Source organism: Rhincodon typus, chromosome 20, assembly GCF_021869965.1.
Source record: "Rhincodon typus isolate 14 chromosome 20, sRhiTyp1.1, whole genome shotgun sequence".
Lineage (NCBI taxonomy): Eukaryota > Metazoa > Chordata > Chondrichthyes > Orectolobiformes > Rhincodontidae > Rhincodon > Rhincodon typus.
Genome location: NC_063351.1, coordinates 7994764 through 8018622, shown reverse-complemented (window position 1 = coordinate 8018622; position 23859 = coordinate 7994764). Strand labels below are relative to the sequence as shown.

At 41.8% G+C, this 23859-nt stretch overlaps 1 protein-coding gene across 2 annotated transcripts in view; it reads right to left on the bottom strand.

The window, feature by feature from the left end:
- Nucleotides 1–23859, bottom strand: part of ipmkb (inositol polyphosphate multikinase b) — a 77804-nt gene that overhangs the window by 41963 nt on the left and 11982 nt on the right. Inside the window, exons 1-4 of one of the 2 annotated variants that reach the window (XM_048608751.1) lie at nt 14153–14156; nt 10919–10920; nt 6234–6330; nt 527–699 (exon numbers count right to left, since the gene is read on the bottom strand). In XM_048608751.1, the coding sequence (XP_048464708.1) occupies nt 527–699; nt 6234–6330; nt 10919–10920; nt 14153 (273 nt within the window). In that variant the 5' untranslated portion in view covers nt 14154–14156. Of the gene's footprint in view, nt 1–526; nt 700–6233; nt 6331–10918; nt 10921–14152; nt 14157–23859 lie in introns of those variants that run through there. The other variant, XM_048608750.1, reaches the window with a different exon arrangement.

The following is a 23859-nucleotide window of genomic DNA, read 5'->3' as shown; positions in this document are numbered from 1 at the left end:
TGTCACCAACTGACCGCTTTAATTATCCAGTTTCCAGCTTGGAAAATCAGCTGCACACTGTCAGGAATGAATGATTGGGCAGAGAGCACTCAAATTTATGAATGCCAGCAAGAATCTCAGCTATCGGTGCTGCAAAATTCTTACACTCAAGTTGCTTTCAACATCAAATTACTGGTGCATCTTTAAACTGTGTGTGGCCAAAGAATCAGTTAAAGTACATTAGCAAATTTTACTGGGTCCTCTACTTAACTACTGCCACTGCAAGTTAATCACAAAGACCACACAACTGACAATGTGGGAATCTTATGCAGTTCCTTAATTTAGTTACACAACTGGACGCACAAGATGCTCTTTAAAGCTCACATCTGCTGTGGACAACTGAAAATTGGTGTAGTCTGAAAAGCAATGATTTCATAGGGAACCCAACCATCTTTAGAAACCTAACATTTCACATTTACAAAACAATGGTTAAAACCAAGCACAGTCAAACATACACCTCTTGGACTTGTGATTAAATTTCTCTTACCCGCATGCCAAGTACTAAGAAACCAATCTCTTCCATCAACGGATACTTGCTTATCTGTTGCTGGATCTTCTCAGCTGATGCATCAGGGTCATAGCTTTTCTTCCCTATTTTTACATCCATGATGCACGGTTTCTTGAACTTCCGTGTCACGTCTTCCAGTTTAAGGTACAGCTCTGAACTCTTGAGGTTAAAGAGCAAATCCTCAGCAGTAATCCCCTGAAACAATTTCCTTGGCCTCATTTTGATTAGGTACTTTAACATTACCTTAAAGGTAAACACATTAACAGATGCCTCATTAACTTATCATAACTCCACGCTATTTAGTAGTCCCTTTGAGCTGTAGAATGTGGAACAGTACGGCACAGGAACAGGCCCTTCAGCCCACCATGTCTGTGCTGACCATGATTCCATTCTAATTTAATCCCATCTACCTGTATGGTCTGTATCCCTCTACCGTATCCCTCTATTTCCTGCCCGTTCATGAATCTATCTAAATGCCCCTTAAATGTTGCTGACATATCTGATTCTATGACCTCCCCCGGCAATGCTTTCCAGGAACCTACCCCTCCTGTGTTAAAAACTTGCCTCACACAACTCGTTTAAATTCCCCCGCCCCACTCACCTTAAATCTATGCCCCCTATCACGCTCATGAGATCCACCCTGCTACTCCACAACATTAAACAGTTGAATACTGAATTTCCCCTCCTGATCTGTGCGATAAGCTGTTATTAACTGCTGCTTGCTGGCTTCAATTCTTAGCTATCTATTTACATCATTGCAAAGGCTTCCCTTCCTACACCTGTAACCATTAACTCCAATACTCCCAAAGAATTTATCCTTCCCCCACCTCATACTGCTCAGCTACATGCTGTCCTTTGGCAACTTCATCTCAAAGTTTAATTTAACAGGCTCACCTCATCACCATCTCCTTGAACTCCTCGGCTTTTGTTAAATTAGGCTGTTAAAGAACAGAAACCTCCTCCAGTTAACTACTGGGAAGACTGAAAGTTGTTGACTTGTTAGAGAATCCACCTCTTGTCCTAAAAGACGTTTGTGACTAAACCAGTTTGCAGCTATCTTGGTGGCATATCTGACGCTAAGATGGGCTCATAATCATTGGGTTATCACTATGATCACCTGATTCCACCTCTGTAAAACCTGATTTCACCCGTGATTCAATTCCTCTTTGGCTCAAACCCTCATTCATGTCTGTTAGCTCCAGACTTAACTGATCCAATGCATTCTCACATTCTATCCTCTATAAGCTTCAAGGTATCCAAAACTCTGATGCTCTATCCTTTTTGTAAAAAGTTAATTCATGAAATGGAGGTGTTGCTCATCCCTCAATGCCCTTCAGAAGGTAGTCTACTTTTGATCATTAGTCTGGTGATTGAGGCATCATCAACAGTGCTAACGAGCACTGTTCTGGTCACCCTGCTATAGGAAAGATATTATTAAATGGACAGGGTTCAGAAAAGATTTACCAGGATGTTGCTGGGACTGACTAGAGGACATATTTTTAAGGTGAAAGGAGAAAGATTTAAAAGGGACCTGAGGGGCAACTTGTTCACACAAAACGTGGTTCGTATGTGGAATGAACCGCCAGAGGTAGTGGTATCTGCAGGTACAGTTACCACGTTTAAAAGACGTTTGGACAGGTACATTAACAGGAAAGTTTTAGAGGGATATGGGTGAAACGCAGGCACGTGGGACTAATTTAGTTTGGGAAACTTGTTCGGTATGGATGAGTTGGGCCAAAGGGTCTGTTTCCATGCTATATGACTCTATGACCTCTGAGGTCCATGTGGTGTAGAGATATTCACAGTGCTGTAAGGAAGGAAATTCCAGGATTTTGACATGGTGACTAAAGGAATAATGATATATTTCCAAGTCAGGATGGTGTGTGGCCTGGAGTTGAAATTGCAGGTGCTGTTACAATACATCTGCTACCATTAAATTTGGCAGCTGTAGTAAAAGAAGTCTTCGTGAGTTGTTGCAGAGTATCTTGCAGATGATACAAACTGCTGCCACAATATGTCGGTGAAGGGAATGAACGTTGATGAAGGTGCCTGGGAGTCAAGCCGTCAAGTTGTTTTGTCCTGAATGGCATCATGAGTGTTGTTCAAGTTGCACCAGTCCAAGCTAATGGACAGTATTACATCTTAATCCTGACTCCTCCTTGGAGACAGTGTACAGGCTTTGGGCAACCAGATGAGCTACTCACTACAGAATTCCCAGCCTCTGAACTGCTATTGTAGCCAAAGTAATTAGATGGCTAGTTCAGTTCAGTTTCTGGCCAATGGAGAATGTGGGGAATTCACCAATGGTAATTCCATTGAATGTCAAGAGGCAATGCCTAGGTTTTCTGCTGGAGATGGTTATTGCCTGACAATTAAGTGGCATGAATGTTACTTGCCAATAATTATCTCAAGCCTGAATGTTATCCAGGTCTGGTCATACCTAGCCACAGAGTGCTTCAGTATCTGAGGAGCTGCGAATGGCATTCAACATTGTGCAATTATCAATGAAGATTCTCACTTCTGAATTTATGATGGAGAGAAGGTCATTGGTGACATCTCTACATCTGAGCCAGAAAGTCCAGGCTCAAGTCCCACCTTTTCGAGAGTGGTGCAATAACATCTCTCGAACAGGATGATTAGGAAATATCTACCCTGAGGAACTTCTGCCACAGTATCTTGGGGCTGAGACAATTAACCAACAATGACCACAGCCATTTTCCTTTGCGCCAGGTATGACCCCAACCAGCAGTAAGCCCTCCATTCATCTTAGCAATTGCCAATGATTCCAGTCTTGCCAGGGCTCCTTGATGCCATACTCAATCAAATGCTGCGTTGACAGCAAGGGTAGTCACTCTTATTTCACTTGGTCTAACTCACATCATATTCACCCATCACCTCACCTAAACTGGCTTCACGTCAGGCAATGTTTTGATTTTAAAATTCTCATTCTTGTTCTCAAGTCCTTCCATTGCCTAACTCTTCCCTACTTGTGTAATTTCCTCCAGCTCCTCATCTCCGAGATATCTACAGTAATTTAAGTTTGGCCCTTGGTCGTTACTGGCCATTCTTTTAGTTGCTTGAGCCCTAGGTTCTGGATTCACTGCCACCACTTCTCTATCTCACTTTTGTTTCCTCTAAGCATTCCTTGACCAAATTTCCAGGTATTCTTACTGTCGTTCACTTACGTAGTTCACTGTCAATAACCATAAAAAAATTAATGAGATGGACTTGAATGCAATTTTTCAACTAAGAATATCAGTGAAACAGTAAAGAAAGGACAGCAACATATTTAAACAGAAAAAGTGACCAAAACAAAAGTAAAATAATTTCAAAGTATCAGGTATGGTGATAAAATACAAAGGAACACAAATAAATCTGAAAGGTTATTAAAATAAAGGAAAGGACACACAGGCACAAACCAGAGATTTTTGTTTTTATGTGAAAGATTAGCTAATAATAGGGCAGCAGCAGAGAGGGAAAAAAAAGACACTATTTCCTTTAATCTGGTTACTCAGAATTGATCAACAGTTGGTAGATATTTTGATTCTGTTGACCACAGATGGCACCAGCAGCTGTAGCGGTAGGAAGCAGTGATCAGGAATGTGTTCACAGAAGTATTAAATCTGCGTCAGTGTGCGATTATACCAATGCAGTGAAAAGTGTAATTAATATTTTGTTAGCACCAGTATCGGAATCATCACTGTCACGCGGTACAAAGCAGCTCAGGGGCACAGGCATTTCCAACATAAAAAAAATTGGCCATGTTACTTTAAAAATTAAATCAACTCGTCACTTTCCAAGCACGTTTTAAAGCTATAGTTTATCTAAACAATTGTCTGTGCAACAGAAAGGGGGAGAAAAAATCTCTTTACAAAGGATGTAGAGACTGCCTCAGCTCACTTAGTGCATTATAATGAATGGAACCCACAAATACGGTCAATACAAACAATGAAACTGTTTGCTAAAGGAGTAGGAATACACAGAGATTTGTGAGTTTTCTTTTCTCAGTGTGATATAATCTCCCAATGCTTCACAGAAGCATTGTAACACTAAGAATGGCACTGAACAACATAACGACATAATAGGTTGGTACATTTTAAAGGTACATCTTAAAGGAAGATGACACAGGGAGCCTAACGAGGAATTCCAGAGCTTGGGTCCTGACAACTGAAGCAGTGGCCACCAGTGGTGAAGCAATTAAAATCAGGGAGAATCAAGAAGCCAGAATTAGAGCAGCACAGGCATCTCAGAGGGTTGCGGGAATGGAGGAGATCACAGAAGCTACGAAGGGGAGTGGTCATGGAGGGGTCTGAATGCAAGGATAAGAATTTTAGAATCAAGATGTTGCTTGATTGCGATATAATTTCAGTGAACAGAAGGGCAATAGTGGAACTCAACTCCGTGCAAGTTAAGACAAGGACAAGAGAGTTTTCAATAACCTCAAGTTTATGATGTGTAAAACAGCCAGAAGTCCAATACAGTAGACAAGGCTGGAGGGAACTAAGGGATGAACCCTGTTTCAGCTCCAGATGAGCTGTTGAGAATGGTACTTATGGGATGAGAATGCAATGTTTAAGTAGGTGGTTTTGATGATGACATAGTAGCAAGAGGTCAGAAGTTAACCTCAGGTTCAAATGGGACACTAGTATTGAGAACAGACTGACTTACTCACAGACCGTTGCCAAGGAGAAGGATGGATTCAGTAGCTAGGGAACAGAAACTGAGAGGAGATCGAAAACAGTGGCTTCAACATTCCCAATATTTAGTTAAATGAAATTTCTATTCACTTAATACTGGACGGCAGATAAGTTATCTGATAATTTAGCAACAATGGAGGACTACAGAGAGGTGATGGTGAGGTAGTAGAGCTGAAGGTTATCAACGTATGTGTGAAAACCAACATCATCCCTTGGAATAAAGCTGTCAAAGGGTGGCATGTACATAAGAATTGGAAGTGGGTCAAAGGTAGATCCCGAAGGAACACCAGAAGAAATGGAATGGGCAGAGAAAACATGGCAAATAATTCCCAGGCTCTGTTTAGATAGATCAGCATAGAACCAGAAGACTTCAGTCTCACCCAGCTGTACAACCAATGAAGCACGCTGGGGGACGATGGTGTGCGTTCTCATGTTGAAGGCTGCAGAGGACTCAAGAAAGATGAGGAAGGAAAGCTTACCTTTATCACAGTCAAGATGCTCATTGTGATTTTGATAAGACTTGTTTCAGTACTGAGGCAGGCCAGAAACCTGATAACAGAAATTCACACAAGGAGTTCTGGGAAAGATGGGAACAGATTTGGGAAATGCATTCAAGGACTTCACAGACAGAGAGAGTAAGGAAGTTCAAATTGGGATGCTTGCTTGCAAAAGCAGTGTGGTTAAGGAGTCTTTTTTATTTGAGGTGAGGGATTGAGATTGTGGACTTAAAGCAGAGGGGACAGCACCTAAATAGGAAGAACCATTCATGATGTCAGCTAACATTGGGACCAGGAGGCTAAGTTGCATAATTGGCAGTTTAATTGCAATATCTCAGGATCTCATGGGCAAGCTATGTTCAGAGAAGGCATAAATGAAGACAGGAGATAGAATGGAGAAAAATTTAAGATTTGCAGGTCAGTATCAAGGTAAGAATTGTTAGGTTACCAGTTCATACTGTACACAAAATCACAGCTCCATGCAAAGGATACCATTAGGTGCAGTAGTTGGCGTCCAGGTGCCAAGGAAATTAGGCAGGAATTTTCGTAGTTCTAAGAACACGTGATCATGACAAGATGAACCAAACACCTGAAAACAGAAGGAAAAGTCTGTTGAAAATTGGTATCTGAACATTACGATTATAAACAAAGCTAGTTTTCCCCCATTGAAGGGCTCATCAAATTCTATCAGGGTATTGTAGGGTGTGCGACACGAAAGGAAATGCCATTATTCAGAAAATTGAAAATATCTTTCTGTAGCCAAGAACTAAATGTATTTCAACCTGAGTGTACCTATTTTCTTGTATTTCACAGCCATTTGTCCCATTGCTGATTGTTCAACTTTTAAATGTTCAGAATTGGTTTCAGTTTCACCATACTTCTAAATCTGTATTCATTCAAACACATTAAACCTTCACCATAAAGAGGTGATGTGGATAGGACAAACCATACGATATTATCGTGCATCAACGTCTTCAAAACGATGCACAAACAACTAAAAAATTCAACAATGTGTCAACTGGAAAATATTGCATCAACATATGTGGAAAATTAAAAAGGTATCATTTAGATAATTTGTATATAAAACAGAGATCTTGCATCCACCAGATTTGACTATACACCAATTATTATCAGCATGTCTACTCCATATGGAATGGACTATGGAGAAGCATTCACCTCATTGCATTGACAGAATGGTGTGTATACTGAAATCACTTGATTCCAGTATGTCACATCTTTTAATTTTAGATTTCCAGCATCTACAGTATTTTGCCTGATGTCACAGCCAGGAATCCAAAGTTACTACCTTCCTGTCCCAGAAAATGAACTTGTAATTAGTTTAGTTGGCTGGATGACTGTTTTGTGATGTAGTGACGTGAACAGTACAGATTCAATTCCCACATCGGCTGAGGTCACCATGAAAAGTCCCACTTTCTCAACACCTCCCCATTCCTGAGGTGTGGCAACTCTCAGATTAAACTCACCATCTGTCATCTCTTTCTAATGAGAGAGCAGCCCTATGGTTCTCTGGGAGTATGACGACTATGACATCTGTGACCAAACACCAGAAAAGGGCTCCCCAAGCGTAGTCATGAAAAGAAATTTCAGGGCCAAGCAGAATGAGATTCAACGGTTTGTTAACGCTGAAAAGGTCCCACTTGTGTGTTCTTCATTGTGGACATAGCCCAACAGATTTTAAGACCCAATTTCTGCTCCAAAAAACCAATGAAATGATAGATTTTTTTTACCCCAAAGAATACCTGCAGTTTAAACACTTCTTAGCACGTGTTACCTCACTACCTCTCAAATCTGCCATCCCGACACACACACACCTTTTGAGTACAGTGGTTGGGAGGTCATGTTGCAGCTATACAGGACATTGGTTAGGCCACTTTTGGAATACTGCGTTCAGTTCTGGTCTCCCTGCTATAGGAAGGACGTTGTTAAACTTGAAAGGGTGCAGAAAAGATTTACAAGGATGTTGCTGGGGTTGGAGTGTTTGAGTTATGGAGGAGGCTGAATAGACTGGGGCTATTTCCGTTGGAGCGTTGAAGACTGAGGGGTAACTTTATAGATGTTTATAAAATCATGAGGGACAAGGATAGGGTGAATAGCCAAGTTCAATTCACCACGGCAGGGGTGTCCAAAACTAGAAGGCATAGGTTTAAGGTGACAGGGGAAAGCTATAAAAAGGACCCAAGGGGCAGCTTTACCACGCAGAGAATGGTGCGTGTATGGAATGAGCTGCCAGAGGAAGTGGTAGAGACTGGTACAGTTACAACATTTAAAAGGTATCTGGATGGATACATGAATATGAAGCATTTAGAGGTATATGGGCCAACTGCTGGCAAATTGGACTAGATTTATTTAGGATATCAGGTCAGCATGGACAAATTGGACAAAGGCTCCGTTTCTGTGCTGCACAGCTCTATGACTCCATAACTCCCTGTCCTCCATTCCACCCCTGCTGTATCATGGCAATTTTTAAAACGGAAAAGGGGAAGGGTTTTAGGAAACAGAGCACTAGACTATACAACGGAAAGAAAATTAAGCTAAATGTCCTCCTTCATGCGTTACATGATTCTGTGCTGAGAAAGGGCTAATGCAATGCCAGCACAACTGGATATTTTAGGTTTGGAAGAAAGGTCAGTCGATTCTTAGTCTGGCCAGGATGAAGGGCAGGGTCAGATGACGTACAAATTTCCAAACAAGGATTTTGGTGGTTTCAATAGCAATGTCAGGACACTGATATCAAGGGGTGTTATTCCAAATGAACTGTAACCTGAAATAACCCTGTAAAAGGCATTATCTAGCGCCGACTCAACACAGCTCGTCGACCCTTTCTCTTCTCTCCCCTGTTGAAGACTTCAGAATGCCCTGTGCAAATTAAATTGATCGACAGTTCTGAAAAGCTATAGAAATCCCTTTCCTTCAGCCAAGGATGATATATCTGCCTCTGCTAGAACTTGATCCAGCTCATCCCTTTCTGGACACTTATCTGATCATATCTGAATATCCCTCTTCTGATTACAGTAGAGTGATGGATTCATAGAATCCCTAGTGTGGAAGTGGCCATTCAGCCCACTGAGGCCACACCAATCCTCTGAAGAGCACCCCACCTAGATCCACCCCCTTACCCTATCCCTGCAACCCCGCATTTCCCACGGCTAACCCACCTAGCCTGCACATCCCTGGATACTGTGGGCAATTTAGCATGGCTAATCCACTTAACCCACACATCTTTGGACTGAGAGGGGAAACCGGAGCACCCGGAGGAAAGCCACGCAGACACGGGGAGAATGTGCAAACTCCACACAGATAGTCACTCAAGGATGCAATCAAACTCGGTGCTGTGAGGCAGCAGTGCTAACCACTGAGCCACCGTGCCACTCCTGTAAATAAAACATATAAATAGTATGGAATAAAGTATAAATAAAATACAAAAAGCAACTGAATAATATTTAAAAACTTTAAGTAAGGAATAAGCACAGTCAACCATCTGTCTGAAGCACGTAGAGACACACAATGACAGACTCAGTAATTCCTCTGGTTAAATGCTGAAATCCCTTCCAGGGACTTCTGCTGCTCCAATCTCTCAGTTTAATTTTAAAGTACAGCTCCTGAGATTGTTTGCAACTGAATCCTGCGTGCACTTACAACAAGAATAAATCAACTGGATTAAACTGTTAAAACAGAATTTGATTTCTGTTTATCAGCTGTTATTTAAGTTCAAACTAAGGAATTCAAACCTGCTTGTTGGTCATTAAGAGAAGCAACCTAATAAAGACCATCTTTCGCAGCTCTTTATGACATTACCCTTTAAGGTTGAACAGCAATGTAATAAACTTGACTGTATTCTGGGCATCTCTGATGCTTCAGTTCATGAATTTATATTATGGTTCAGTCATTAAGTACAACCAGGCAAACAAGTTGGAAAGATCCTGCCTTGCCCCCCAACCCGGATTAATCTTAGCCAAGATGACAGAGAAGGTACTATATTCTGAAAGTACTAAAATCTGCCAAAAGTATCCCCAGACTGGAAGAGATAGAAAGAAATTAAACATTAGTGACAGAACCTAATCACTGACTAATATCTAACAATTCCCATTGAAAGTGCACACATCTGCACATCACACATCAATGCTGGGTAAGTCTGTTAGCTGGCCCACACTGGGGTCTGCCATAAAGAATGGCACACTGCAATCCTTGAGGAGACTAAGTCCCACCTGCACATTGAGAATAACCTCCGCTGTGCTGTGTGGCACTTTCACCGTGCTAAATGGGTCAGACTTCCAACAATCTACCAACACAAGATTGGGCATCCATGAGGTGCTGTGGGCCATCAACAGCAGCAGAATTGTACTCCAGCACAACCAGTTATCTCATGGCCTTGCATATCCTCCACTCAACCATCACCATCAAGCCAGGGGATCAACCCTGGTTCAATGGAGAGTGCAGGAGGGCATGTCAGGAGGAACACGAGCCATACCTGAAGATGAGGTGTCAACCTGGTGAAGCCACCAAACAGGGCTACTTACATGCCAAACATAAGCAGCAAGTGATCAACAGAACTAAGCAATCCCACAACCAACAGATAAAATCTAAGCTCTACAGTCCTGCCATATCCAGTTGTGAATGGTCATGGACAATTAAACAACTCACTGGAGAAGGAGGTTCCACAAGTATTCCCAACCTCAATGATGGAAGAGCCCAGCACATCAGTGCAAAAGATAAGGCTGAAGCTTTTGCAGCAATCTTCAGCCAGAAGTGCCAAGTGGATGATCCATCTCGACCTCCTCTAGTAGACCCCAGCATTACAGATACGAGTCTTCAGCCAATTCGATTCACTCCACGTGATATCAAGAAATGGTTGGAGACACTGGATATTGCAAAGGCTACGGGCCCTGACAACATTCCGGCAACAGTACTGAAGACTTGTGCTCCAGAACTTGCTGCTCCCCTAACCAAGCTCTTCCAGCGCAGCTACAACACTGGCATCTACCAGTGGGATAATTGCCCAAGTATATCCTGTACATAAAAAGCAGGACAAATCCAACCAGGCCAATTACCGTCCCATCAGTCTAATCTCGATCATCAGTAAAGTGATGGAAGATGTCATCAACAGTGCTATCAAGCAACACCTGCTCAGCGAAGCTCAGTTTGGGCTCTGCCAGGACCACTCAGCTCCTGACCTCATTACAACCTTGGTTCAAATATGGATAAAAGAGCTGAATTCCAGAGGGGAGGTGAGAGTGACAACCTTGACATCAGGCTGCATTCAACCGAGCGTCACATCAATGATACCTAGCAAAACTGGAATCAATGGGTATCAGGGGGCAAACACTCCGGTAGTCAGAGTCATACCTGACACATAGGAAGACGGTCGTGGTTGTTGGAAGTCAGTCATCTCAGCTCCAGGACATCTCTGCAGCTGCTTCATCAATGACCTTCCCTCTATCATAAGGGTCAGAAGTAGGGATGTTCGCTGACGATTGCACAATTCACAACTCCTCCGACACTGAAGCAGTATGTGTTCAAGGACAACAAGACCGGAACAATATCCAGGCTTGGGCTGACAACTGGTAAATAACATTTGCACCACACAAATGCCAGGCTATGACCATCACCAACAAGAGACAATCTAACCATCACTCCTTGACATTCAATGGTACTAGCATCACTGAATCCCCCACTTTCAACATCCTGGGAGTTATCATTGATCAAAAACTCAACTGGACTCACCACATGAACACAATGGCTACAAGTGCAGGTCAGCGGCTAGGAATACTGCAGCAAGCAACTCACTTCCTGACTCCTCAAAGCTTGTCCATCATCTACAAGGCACAAGTCAGGAGTGTGATGGAATACTCCTCACTTGCCCGGATGAGTGCAGCCCCAACAATGCTCAAGAAGCTTGACACCATCCAGGACAAAGCAGCCCGCTTGATTGGCACTGCATTCACAACCATTAACTCCCTCCACCGCTGACACTCAGTAGCAACAGTGTGTACTATCTACAAGATGAACTGAAGAAATTCACCAAAGATCCTGAGACAGCACCTTCCGAACCCCGACCATTTCCATCTAGAAAGACAAGGGCAGCAGATACATGGGCACATCACACCTTCAAGCTCCCCTCCAAGCCACTCACTATCCTGACTTGAAAATATATCACCATTCCTTTACTGTCACTGGGTCAAAATCCTGGAATTCTCTTCCTAATGGCATTGTGGGTCAACCCACAGCAGGTAGACTGTAGCAGTTCAAGGCGGCAGCTCACCACCACCTTCTCAAGGGCAACTAGGGATAGGCAAGCAATGCTGGCCAGCTAGCAACACCCACATCCCAAAAAAAATAAATAAATAAAAATAGCAGAGAACCAAACCATGGAACCAAATCCCGGGCAGTAGAGAAGAAAAATAACAGATACAGGGATTACCCATGGCAGAGCTTTAAGAGTTGCATATTTGATTTGATTTGATTTGATATGTTACTGTCACATGCACCAAGGTACAGTGGAAAAAGTGTTGTCTTATATAGGTGATGGCCGAGAGGTATTAACTCTGGACTGTTAATCCAGAGACCCAGATAATGATCAGGGAACCTGGGTTCGAATCCTGCCATGGCAAATGGTGGGATTTGAATTCAATAAATATCTGGAATTCAGAGTCTAATGATGACCATGAATCTATTGCCGATTGTCAGGAAATACCCATCTGGTTCACTCATGTCCTTTAAGGAAGGAAACTGCCATCCTTACCTGGTCTGGTCTACATGCAACTCCAGACTCTCAGCAATGTGGTTGACTCTTAACTGCCCTCTGGGCAATTAGGGATGGTAAATAAATGCTGCCTAGACAACGACGCCCTCATTCTGTGAACAAAAACAGTCTACCCGCAAAGCATGTAAGTGCATCAGGGTAACAGAACTGAGTGAAGGACACAATGTTACATGGAGGACGAGTACTTTAACAAAAAGGTCTCAACTCTGTTTAACATCAAAAGGGAATACTGAAATATTACAAATATCACAATATCATTTAATTTCAAGGAACTCAATGCGGGTGCCTCAAAAATCAGAAACATTGCAAAAAGATGTGCTAATTATTAAAAGTTCTACAATTTTTTTTAAATGCTGGAGATAAAGCTTAAGATGTTAATTTATTCTTTATTTATTTCAAAGCAGCTGCAGGCTAGAAGCGTCGATTTTGTATATCATAAGGACTCTCGTGGCACAGTGATGGTGTCCCTATCTCTGAACCAGAAGGGCAGAGTTCAGTCCTACCAGCTTCAGAAGTCCATCATAATATGTCGGAACGGGATGATTGAAAATGTATATCATATGGCTCCCTATCTCTCGACCAAGATGCCTGGGTTCAAGTCCCATTTGCTCCAGAGCTGCATAACAACATCTCTGAACAGGATGATTAGAAGGTATACATACAATTCAGTTATCACCCAGAAAATCAAAGAAGCTACAAAAGTCAGATTCATGGTTACATGCACTGAGCTGGAAAAGGTGTGAAATCACGCAAAATTTAATATTGGCCTTTGATCTGCTATGAGATTACTGTCTGAGAGAAAAATGTACTAAAAATACAAGCGCATTGCAAAAAACTGTTAAACCAAAACCACAGCATGACCATGGACAGGTTAAGAAAAAGTGGCAAAGCAAGGCCACAGCAAAACTAGCGGGAGGGTAAAAGAATGGCAGCAGTAACAGGGCCAAGCACGAGACTCTCAAAGGTAAAAGAACAAAAACAGAACAGCAGATATAAAGAGTGTGGGGTTGGGAAGATTCACAGCCAACTGAATGCATTGAAAAAAAAATCAACTGGGCCAACAAGGAAAGCAGATGATTCAATGATTATTACCAATTTTTCTTCTCTGAGCTCAAGCGTCATTTAAATGAAAAGCTGATAAATAAAAATTTCAATCAGGCAACAATAATGGTGAGAGAATTAATAAGAGTGTGAGCACAGAGCAGGTCTAGTGTTATTAATTAAAATTCAGGTAAACAGCTGAAATCAGGTATTAACTGCAGTGTAACAGGGGCAAAGACTTTTTTTGTTTAATCACAGATGGACATCTGAAATCTGTTGCTTCCATTTCGTGCACCCCAATGGAACTTCAGGACAGGATACTTCATTTGGTTCAGGGGAATGATGTGTGCAGAAAATGACTCCAGAAGACGACCAGCCCTCTGGCAGTGAATGTTCAGGATAGAAGATCAGTAATGGCAGGAAGAAGCAGGCAACAGGGGAGACTTTAAGCTGCATGCCACTCCCAAATATGTAATCAGTATCGAAGGGTTGCTGGGAGGGATGCCACCTCAAAGTAGTACTGTTCAGACAATGGTATGCATTGACAAGGGACTTCACAAGAAGGAGAAGCTATGAGTAGAAATGCAACTATTGTAGAAGATTCCATAATCAGGAATACTGACAGACATTTCTATAGCCATCATTGTAATTCCTGCATGGTATAATGCATCATCTCCCTGGTGCCAATGTAAGGAAAACACAAGAGTGCAGGATATTCCAAGGAGGAAGCGAGTGAGGCAAAGTGTTTGAGACAGGACTATACTGGTGACACAGCCCAAGTAAGAAGGTCAGATTTTCAGCAGCTTTACAGTTAATAAGCAGAATTTCCATAATAGCAATCTCTAGACTACTCCAGTGCTATGTCCTACTGATGCACAGAAATAGGAAAATAGTTAACATGGCTAGGCACGGTGCATGAGGGAGGTCTTCGGATACAGAGGTCACTGGGACCATTTTTGGGTAGGAAGCCCCTGTTTAAAAGTCATGGATTGCACCTCGATATAACTGCGTCCACAGTCTTCACAAGGAGATTCACCAGAGTATTTGTGAGGGCTTAAACTAAACCAGCAGGGGGGATGGGTACCAGCACAGAAATAAAGAGAAAAAACACTGTACAAAGTGACAGAGTTGGAGAGCATCACAGAAGGAAGTAGTATCATATTAAATAGAAGCGGGTTAAGAAGGTCGATGAGAAATAAAAAGACAGGTTTTGAAGGCAAATATGTAAACACACAAAGTATATCAAATAAGATTTTTAAACTACATGCACAAATTGCCAATAATGAAGGGGAGTACTGGGCACTTAATAATCAACAATATAATGTGAACAGAGAAGATAAGAAAGGAAAAAGGGAGGTAGGGTAGTAGAACCGATTAGGAAAGATATTGCAGTGTTGGAAAGAATGTTCTTGACGGAATAAGGACAGAGTCCACTTGTTTGGTGTTGAGAAACAAGAGTATGATCATGTTATTTAGGACAGTCTAATGAGACCCACAGAGATGTGCAAGAACTATACAGTGGTGAGATTGGGGAATATTAATTACCCAAATATCAACTACAGTAATGTTAAAGTAAAAACTAAGGAATGGGAGAAACTTATGAAATGCATTCAGAAAAACTTCCTTGATCAATGCGTCCTTGGTCAATATGTCCTTGGTCCTAAACTAGAGAAAACGAACTTCTGGATCAGATGGGGAATAAGGTGGGCCAAGTGGACCAAGTATCACTGGGGGAACTCGGACTTAGAACAATAATAAGATTTGCAAAACAACAGGTGACAATCTAAAGTAGAACATCAAATTTATAAGAGGAATGAGAAGGAATGTGGCCAGAGTTAAAATGGAACCAAAGACAGGCCAGAAAACCTGAAACTGAATAATCTTTAAGGAAGAGATGTTCGGGTACACACTAAGTATATTCTAACAAGTGTGAAAGATAAGCTAGGGCTCCTTGGTAACAGACAATATAATGAAATAAAGGAAGGTGGGTGCATCATTAATAAATGTGAATTCTTCAAAGAACCAGGTCAAATTCAATATTTTGAAAGGGGAAGTGAAGAGATAATACGACTGGCAAAGAGAGAAGACTACACCTTAGGAGGCAAGCGAAGGCCTTTGAACGGGTGCAAAGTTCATGGAAGAGACAAAACTTGCAGGGTTACAAGTAAAAGGTGTGCGAGAATAGGACTGACTTATTTGTTCTACAGAAAGCTAGCATGGACAGAATGTCCTCCACTGTATTACGGTAAATGACTATGACTGATATTTCATCTTGTGATTTATGCAGCAAGTATTTGAAAGATCAAGACCTCAGCCAACTTTAAATTGCATTGCAATGTCTCCTTTAGCACACTGCATATTTTTAAAATATGATGGGAACACAAATCCCTGAGCAATGCGCACCAAAGCATCATTTTTCCCACTAAAGTGATAAGTATCTGAATGCAATCAGTATCTAGACATAACAATTCAAAATGTCTAATGGAGATCTGGAGATCACAAAGACTATACATGCTGTTCAAGAGCATAAGTAAAATTACACAACATTTAAATATGAAAAGTAGGGTCCAGGATTATATCGTAATGTATGAAAGACACAACCACACACAAACAATCAGTACAAGGGCAGAACTGACTGAATATCATTCAATTTTTACAACAGTCCTCAGTTACTTTGGATTGCTGTACAGCAGTGTTTAAAAACAAACTCATTGACATTGTTAAAACCAGCAATCCTTATACAGATGGCAAAATGGTGATTCCACAATAAAAACTATTGGAATAAGATATAGTTGAGTATATTTCTGATAACTGTGTTATTATTAGAATCTACACTTGTAAAGATATAGGTCAATGTACCTCATCGATCAATAAAATTCAGTTACCAGAATTACAACAGCTGATAACAATGTAATAGCAAAAACAGAACTAACAAGATTCACTGTAATTGCTTTGAGAGTTTGCTTATAAGGCATGGAAACAGTCACAAAACTTTAACATCAATTCCTGCCAGGACTGACACAAGCAGATATGACAGCTGAAAATCTATCTTGGACAGACGTACAAAACAGGAATTGATGAAATGGGAAACTACTGTCAAAGCATGGGTGGAGTGTGAAGCAGGTTACTTCACCATCATCTTCCATTCTGTCATGCAAGAACAGTTTCATCTTATCGCACTCTAATAATTCCTTGCATTATCACAATGTAATACAAATGAGGTACGTGGATTCTGTTTACCTGAAGAGTGAAGTCCAGGTTTATTTACAGCTAAACTAATGCATACAGCATGTAATAATCTCCAAATTCCGTCTGGGCATAAGGTGCTACAGTGCAGGAAGCCTGTGAACTATGCTCAGATGATAACATCCAAATATTTCATTCATTTGCAAGATTATAGACGATGAATTAATCCACGTGCAGAAATATTCATATCTTGCCCACAGTTTCAGGGTTCTAAAGGCTATCAATGGCTTTTGTAAACTTTCTTTGTCTATTTATCTACATTGTTTTTAACTTAAAACTTACTTGAAAACTTCTTAGATACTTATGCTTCAACTACTTCAAGTGTTCTTTTCTCTTATCCTAATTCAAAAATGAAGTTAATTGGAGCTCTTTGTCAAACAAATGCATTATCTTTGGGAATTTAATAAGCTTTTGTTCACCAAAACTGAAATTCTATCTTCTTCATTACAATATGACAATCACAATAACTTAATCTTTGGAGATTGAATGCCCAGATTAAAAATTAGAAAGCTTCACATTCTTGCTGAAACTCAGTGTTCTGAGCAAGGGGTGTGGGAGAGGGAGAGAAAGAGAAGGGCAGAGGACGCGCGTGTTTGTGCATACACATACAAACACACACACACTCCCACAAAAATGCTGGGTTCCCCCAATATATGGGAGAGACTTTCTCTCGAGCCTGCACCTCCCATTAGTTGTTTATTTGTGCGCTGTCATTCACAACCAGTTGCTGTAGGGTGGAAAAACTTCACCCTGAGTCACTGGTTGTGGAGATTGCTTCAATGTTAAGTGCACATTTTGTTAAAATAAAATTAGGGCTATATTCATTGGAGTTCAGAAGAATAGGAGGGTATCTCATAGAAATCTATAAAATTCTAATGGGATTCGCACCAAACAGGGTAAATGTAGGCATGATGTTCCCAAAGACCAGAGAATCCAGAAACAGACGTCACAGTCTAAGAATACAGGGTAGGACATTTAGGACTGAAATGAACAGAAATTTCTTCGACTGGAGGGTGTTGAGTGGTTAACTTTGCCACAGAAGGCCAAAACAGTGAATGTTTTCAAGAAGGAGATAGAAATGGTTCTCACAGCTAAAGGAATCAAAGGTATGGGGCAAAAGCAGGAACAAGGTACTGAGTGGATAATCAGCCATGATCATATTGAATGGAGGAGCAGGCTTCAAGGACTTAATGGCCTACTCCTGATATTTTCCAAATTTCTATGTTATGCACTGTAGATTCACTGGGTTGGCACCTGACTTTTATGGTTATCTTGGCAGCTTCACTGAGGCAGATTTACTCCCCTAGTTTCAAGTGACAACAATAGATCGAGGGCTATGCCATGCCATGAAGATTGTGGTGGAATACAGTTATGATGGACAGCCACCAAGTGCACTGTTACTGGAGGAATTAAGGTTCAGGTACATAAGAGATTTAGCAGGATACTGCCAGGAATGGAGGGTCTGAGTTATAAGTATGGGCTGGACTGGCTGGGACTTTTTTCATTGGAGCACAGAAGATTGACAAGTGACTTTACAGAGGTTTATAAAATAATGAGGGGTGTAGATAAGGTGAATGGCAGGTGTCTTTTTCCCTAGCTTGGGGGATTTCAAGACTAGGGGGCACATTTTTAAGGTGAGAAGAGAAAGATTTAAAAAAGACATGATGGGCAATTTTTTTTTTTTACAAGAGTGTGACTCGTGTGGAATGAACTTCCAAAGGAAGTGGTAGATTTGAGTACAGTTACAATGTTTAAAAGACATTTAGATAAGTTCACTAAAGATAAAAGAGTAACTAGGGAGAGAATAGGGTCCCTCAAAGATCAGCAAAGCTGCCTATGTGTGGAACTGCAGGAGATGGGTGAGATACTAAACGAGTATTTTACACTAGTGTGTTTACTGTGGAGAAGGATATGGAAGATAGAGAACAGGGGAAATGAATAGCGACATCTTGAAAAATGTCTACATTTAGGTGGTGCTGGATGTCTTAAAATGCATAAAGTTGGATAAATCCCCGAGACCTGTTCAGGTGTACCCTGGAGCTCTGTGGGAGCATGGCAAGTGATTGCTGGACGACTGGAGGTTGGCTAACGTAGGCCACTTTTTAAGAAAGATGGTAAGGAAAAGCCAGGAAACTATAGACCAGTTAGCCTGACATCAGTGGTGGGCAAGTTGTTGGAGGGGATCCTAAGGGCCAGGATTTACATGTATTTGGAAAGGCAAAGACTGATTAGGGATAGTCAAAACAGCTATGTGTGGGGGAAATCGTGTCTCACTAACTTGATTGACTTTTTTGTGGAAGTAATGAAGAGGATTGATGAGGACACAGCAGTGGATGTGGTCTAAATGGACTTCAGTAAGGCATTCAACAAGGTTCCTCATGGCAGACTGGTTAGTAAGGTTAGATCATAAGAAATACAGGGAAAACTAGCTCGAAGGTAGAAGACAGAGGGTGGTGGTGGAGGGTTGCTTTTCAGACTGGAGGCCTGTGACCAGCAGTGTGCCAGGATCGGTGCTGGATCCACTGCTTTTCATCATTTATGTAAATGATTTAGATGTGAACATAGAAGGTATGGTTAGTACGTTTGCAGATGACACCAAAATTGGAGGTGTAGTGGACATGAATAGGAAGGGTTTAGCGGGATATGGGCCAAATACTGGCAAACAGGACTAGATTTATTTAGGATATCTGGTCAGTATGGACGAGTTGGACTGAAGGGTCTGTTTCCATGCTGTACAGCTCTATGACTATGAACAGGAAATATTTGGAGGGATAAGGGCCAAGCTCAGACAGGCAGGACTAGTTTAGTTTGGGATTATGTTCAGCATGAGCTGGTTGGACCAAAGCATGTGTTTCCGTGCTGTATGCTGCTTGACTAGAATCTGGGACAGCTCTTCAAACTTGAACACCTAGCTGTTAGCGAGGAATAATTTGCAGTTACAAATGAGTTGCGTGTGCCTTCTTCATTTCCTCATTCGATACCTATGTTCGTACACCAACAACTTATTTAATTTTTTATTCTTTGGAGTAGTTTTACACGATTGAGTGGCTTACTAGGTTATTTCAAAGAAACACGTGCATTTATCCAGCACCTTTCACTATTTCAGGATTTCCCAAAGTGCTTTGTAGTCATTTAATAGTTTTCAAGTGAGTCATAGAGGTTTACAGCACAGAAAAAGGCCATTCAGCCCATCATGTCTTTAGCAGTCACAAACAAGCACCTAACTTTTCTAATCCCATTTTCCAGCACTTGGCCCATAGCCTTATATGCCTTGGAGGGCAAGTGTTGACTTTATTGCGACAAGCAAAACACAGCAACCCACTGGCACACAGCAACATCTCAAAAACAGGCATAAACAAAAACTGAAGTTGCTGGTCAAGCTCAGCAGGTCTGGCAGCATCTGTGAAGAGAAATCAAAGTTAACATTTCAGATCCGGTGACCCTTCGTCAGAACTTGATAAAGGGTCACCAGACCCAAAATTTTAACTTTGCTTTCTCTTTATAGATGCTGCCAGACCTGTTGATTTTTTCCAGCAACTCTGTTTTTGTTTCTGATTTACAGCGTCCGCAGTTCTTTCGGTTTTTATTCAGAAACAGCCATGTTGAGCGATGGTTAAATTTTGGCAAAGGGGAAGAAAACCACTGTTCCTCAACAAAACAATGCCTTTAACACTGCTTGACAGTAATTGGAAACCACAATTAACTAATCATCTCAAAGCCCCTCTGTCAGTATTGCACTGGAGGCATAGCCTTTATTCTATGGTCAAGTTTCTGAAGTAGATCATGTACCCACAACCGTCTAAGACACAAGGGTAAAATGCACTGACTCTCAGTTAACAATTCATACCTCAGAGCAGCTAACAAACAACCACACTGGTGTGGGATTAGACTGACGTTCGCACAAACTAGGTAAGAACAGCAGTACAGTTTCAGGTCAATATGAACAGGGCTTTGTTTACATGAGAATGGAAGTCTGTTTGGTATCACTGCATCAGCTTATGGTTCATCCAGAACCTATTACAACAGATTTTACTACAACAAACTATGGGAGAGGCACACCATATATTTTCCTTTCTTTAACCTTTTGTTATGGCGTGACTGAGCACAACATTTACGCTTTAATGGCATCAGCAAATGTTCAATGCAAGAAAACTTCTTTTTTTAAAAAAGCCCAAAACTTGCCTGATGAAATATAAATAATTAAATGTATTGGCCACATATCAAAACAGACACAAAGGCACAACTGAGGCCATCAATAAGTGCAATAATCTGCTGAAAGTTTCAAATGAACCAGTGCTGCACGTGCAATGATTTTATTGTTTAATAGATAACTAATGTGGAATTAAACTCGTGCACAAGGTTTTATTCCAGAATCATTCACTGCCGTAAAATGCCTGTTCAAGGTTTATTATAATGACGTATGTCACTGCTCTCAAAATTGCAAGTTTTAGTAATAAATCTGACCCCTGAAACTTTGTAAACTATAGTATTCATCTACATAATTGAAACTAGAATAATTGAGAACTCAAGATTTAACTGAATGGCAAACCTATTTCACATTTAAGCATCAGGTCTTCCTACAAGTTTGTGCTGAAAGAGTGAAATAGAGAAAGTGCAGCATGTCCTGTTTAACCAAGCTGTCACGAGCAAGTTCCCAAAAGCACAAACCAAACCCCCTCCACCTTTCTCATTATGTCATGGCATGAGGGCATCACTGGCAAGGCCAGTGTTTATTGCCCAACCCAAACTGCCTTTGAACCAAGTGATTTGTAAGACCATTTCAGAGGGCAGTAAAGAGTCAACCACATTGCATGTGGTTCCAGATTCATGTGTAAAAGTTGAAGGTTTTTTTTTAATTCATTCACGGGATGAGGGCATCGCTGGCTAGGCGGCATTTATTTACCATCCCTAATTGCCCAGAGGGCAGTTAAGAGTCAATCACATTGCTGTGGGTCTGGAGTCACATGTAGGCCAGACCAGGTAAGGATGGCAGTTTCCTTCCCTCAAGGACATTAGTGAACCAGATGGGTTTTTCTGACAATCGACAATGGATTCACAGTCAACATCAGATTCTTAATTCCAGATATTTTATTGAATTCAAATTCCACCATCTGCCATGGTGGGATTTAAACCCGGGTCCCCAGAACCATTAACTGTATCTCTGGATTAACAGTCCAGCGATAATACCACTGGGCCATCACCTCCCCTCGGTAGGCAAGGTGCCGTAGTCCTACTGGACCATAAGGCTGCTCTCTTATTAGAGAGAGGGGGCGAGGGCAAGAGGGTGAGAGGGGGAGAGAGGGCGACGGGGAGAGAGGGCGACGGGGAAAGGGCAAGGGGGAGAGGGAGAGAAGGCGAGGGGGGAGAGAGAGAGGGCGAGCGAGGGCGAGAGACAGCAAGCAAGGGCGAGAGACAGCGAGCAAGCAAAAGAGAGCGAGCGAGACAGCAAGCGATAGAGAGAGCCAGCGAGCGAGGTAGAGACAGCAAGCGAGAGAGAGAGAGCACGAGCGAGAGAGGGTGAGACCGCAAGTGCGAGAGCAAGACAGAGACACGACACGACTGGAGGTGGTTTAACCTGAGGGTCGCTGAGGGCAAGGTTGGGGAGGAGTCCTTCAAGGTGACTTCAGCTGACAGGGGGGATGTGAACCCATGTTTTGGCACTACTCTGCATCGCAAACCAACTGTTCAGCCAAATGAGTTAACCGTGCCCTGGAGCCATAAGTATACCAAACCTATAGGATACTAGTGAACCAGATGAGTTTTTATAATAAATCAATGATAGTTTTTTAGTTACCATTTCAATTTAATGATTTACTAAATGAATTTAAATATCACCAGCAGTGATGAGATCTGAACACATATTCCCAGAAGTAGTCTAGGCCTCTGCATTGCTTGTCAAGTGACATAGCCATTATACAAATGTCTCCAGCCCCAACCACCCCATCCCCTGACCAAAGGCAAACTTGCATAATGAACAGTCACCACTTGAATTTCATGCTTTTAAATTTGTTCAAGTTGAGAATGTGTACCGGCCATATGGTGATACACTTATTGAAAAAGTCAACCCTGCTGCTTCTATGTCAGTGGGTAACACACTGCTTACTCTGTAAAAGAAGAAGCAGGAAGTCACAAGCTGAACCACTTTCAAGCTTTACAAACCAGCTGTTTAAAGCAATGACAACAAATTATTTAGGTTCCCCATAGACTTGCAGGGTGTCTAATTAGAAGATGTAGCAGGTCATCCATAAAAATAGGCTTTAAATGCTCAAATGTAACAAATGTTTGTCGGTAAATGGCCATTTGTATTGTGCGTAACTGATGAACTGCGGCACACCAATCATAGAAGCCCTACAGTGTGGAGACAGGCCATTCGGCCCAACAAGTCCACACCACCCCTCCAAAGAGCACCCACCCAGACCCAACCCCCTCCCCTTTCCCTGTAACCTTGCATTTCCCATGTCTAATCCACCTAAATTACACACCCCTGGACACTACGGGCAATTTAGCATGACCAATCCACCTAAACTGCGCATCTTTGGACTGTGGGAGGAAACTGGAGCACCCGGAGGAAACCCGCGCAGACATGGGGAGAATGCGCAAACTCTACACAGAAAGTTGCCTGAGGGTGGAATCGAACCTGGGTCCCTGGCACTATGAGGCAGCAGTACTAACCACTGAGCCACCGTGCTGCCCAAATGTTTCAGAAAAGATTCCCTCACATTCAACTGTTAAGTAATCACACCATGATCCAAATCCTAACAACCCTGTAATCTTATCCACTCCATTTGACCTGACTCCCAATATCCAGGACAGGTTTGAACCAATACCCAAAATTCCCAGTAGCTACCTGCAAAAGTTCACAAATGCTCTGTTTATAACATTATTTGCAATCCAGAGTGTTTCCAATTATTATCCTATTCTAGAAATTGAATCGACATTCCACAGTCATTCCCTCCACAAAACTAAATGTATTTTAGATGCAAAAACAACATAACATGAGCTTTTCTTCAATTCTTTCTTTGGTAGGTATCACTGGCTAGGCCAGCATAT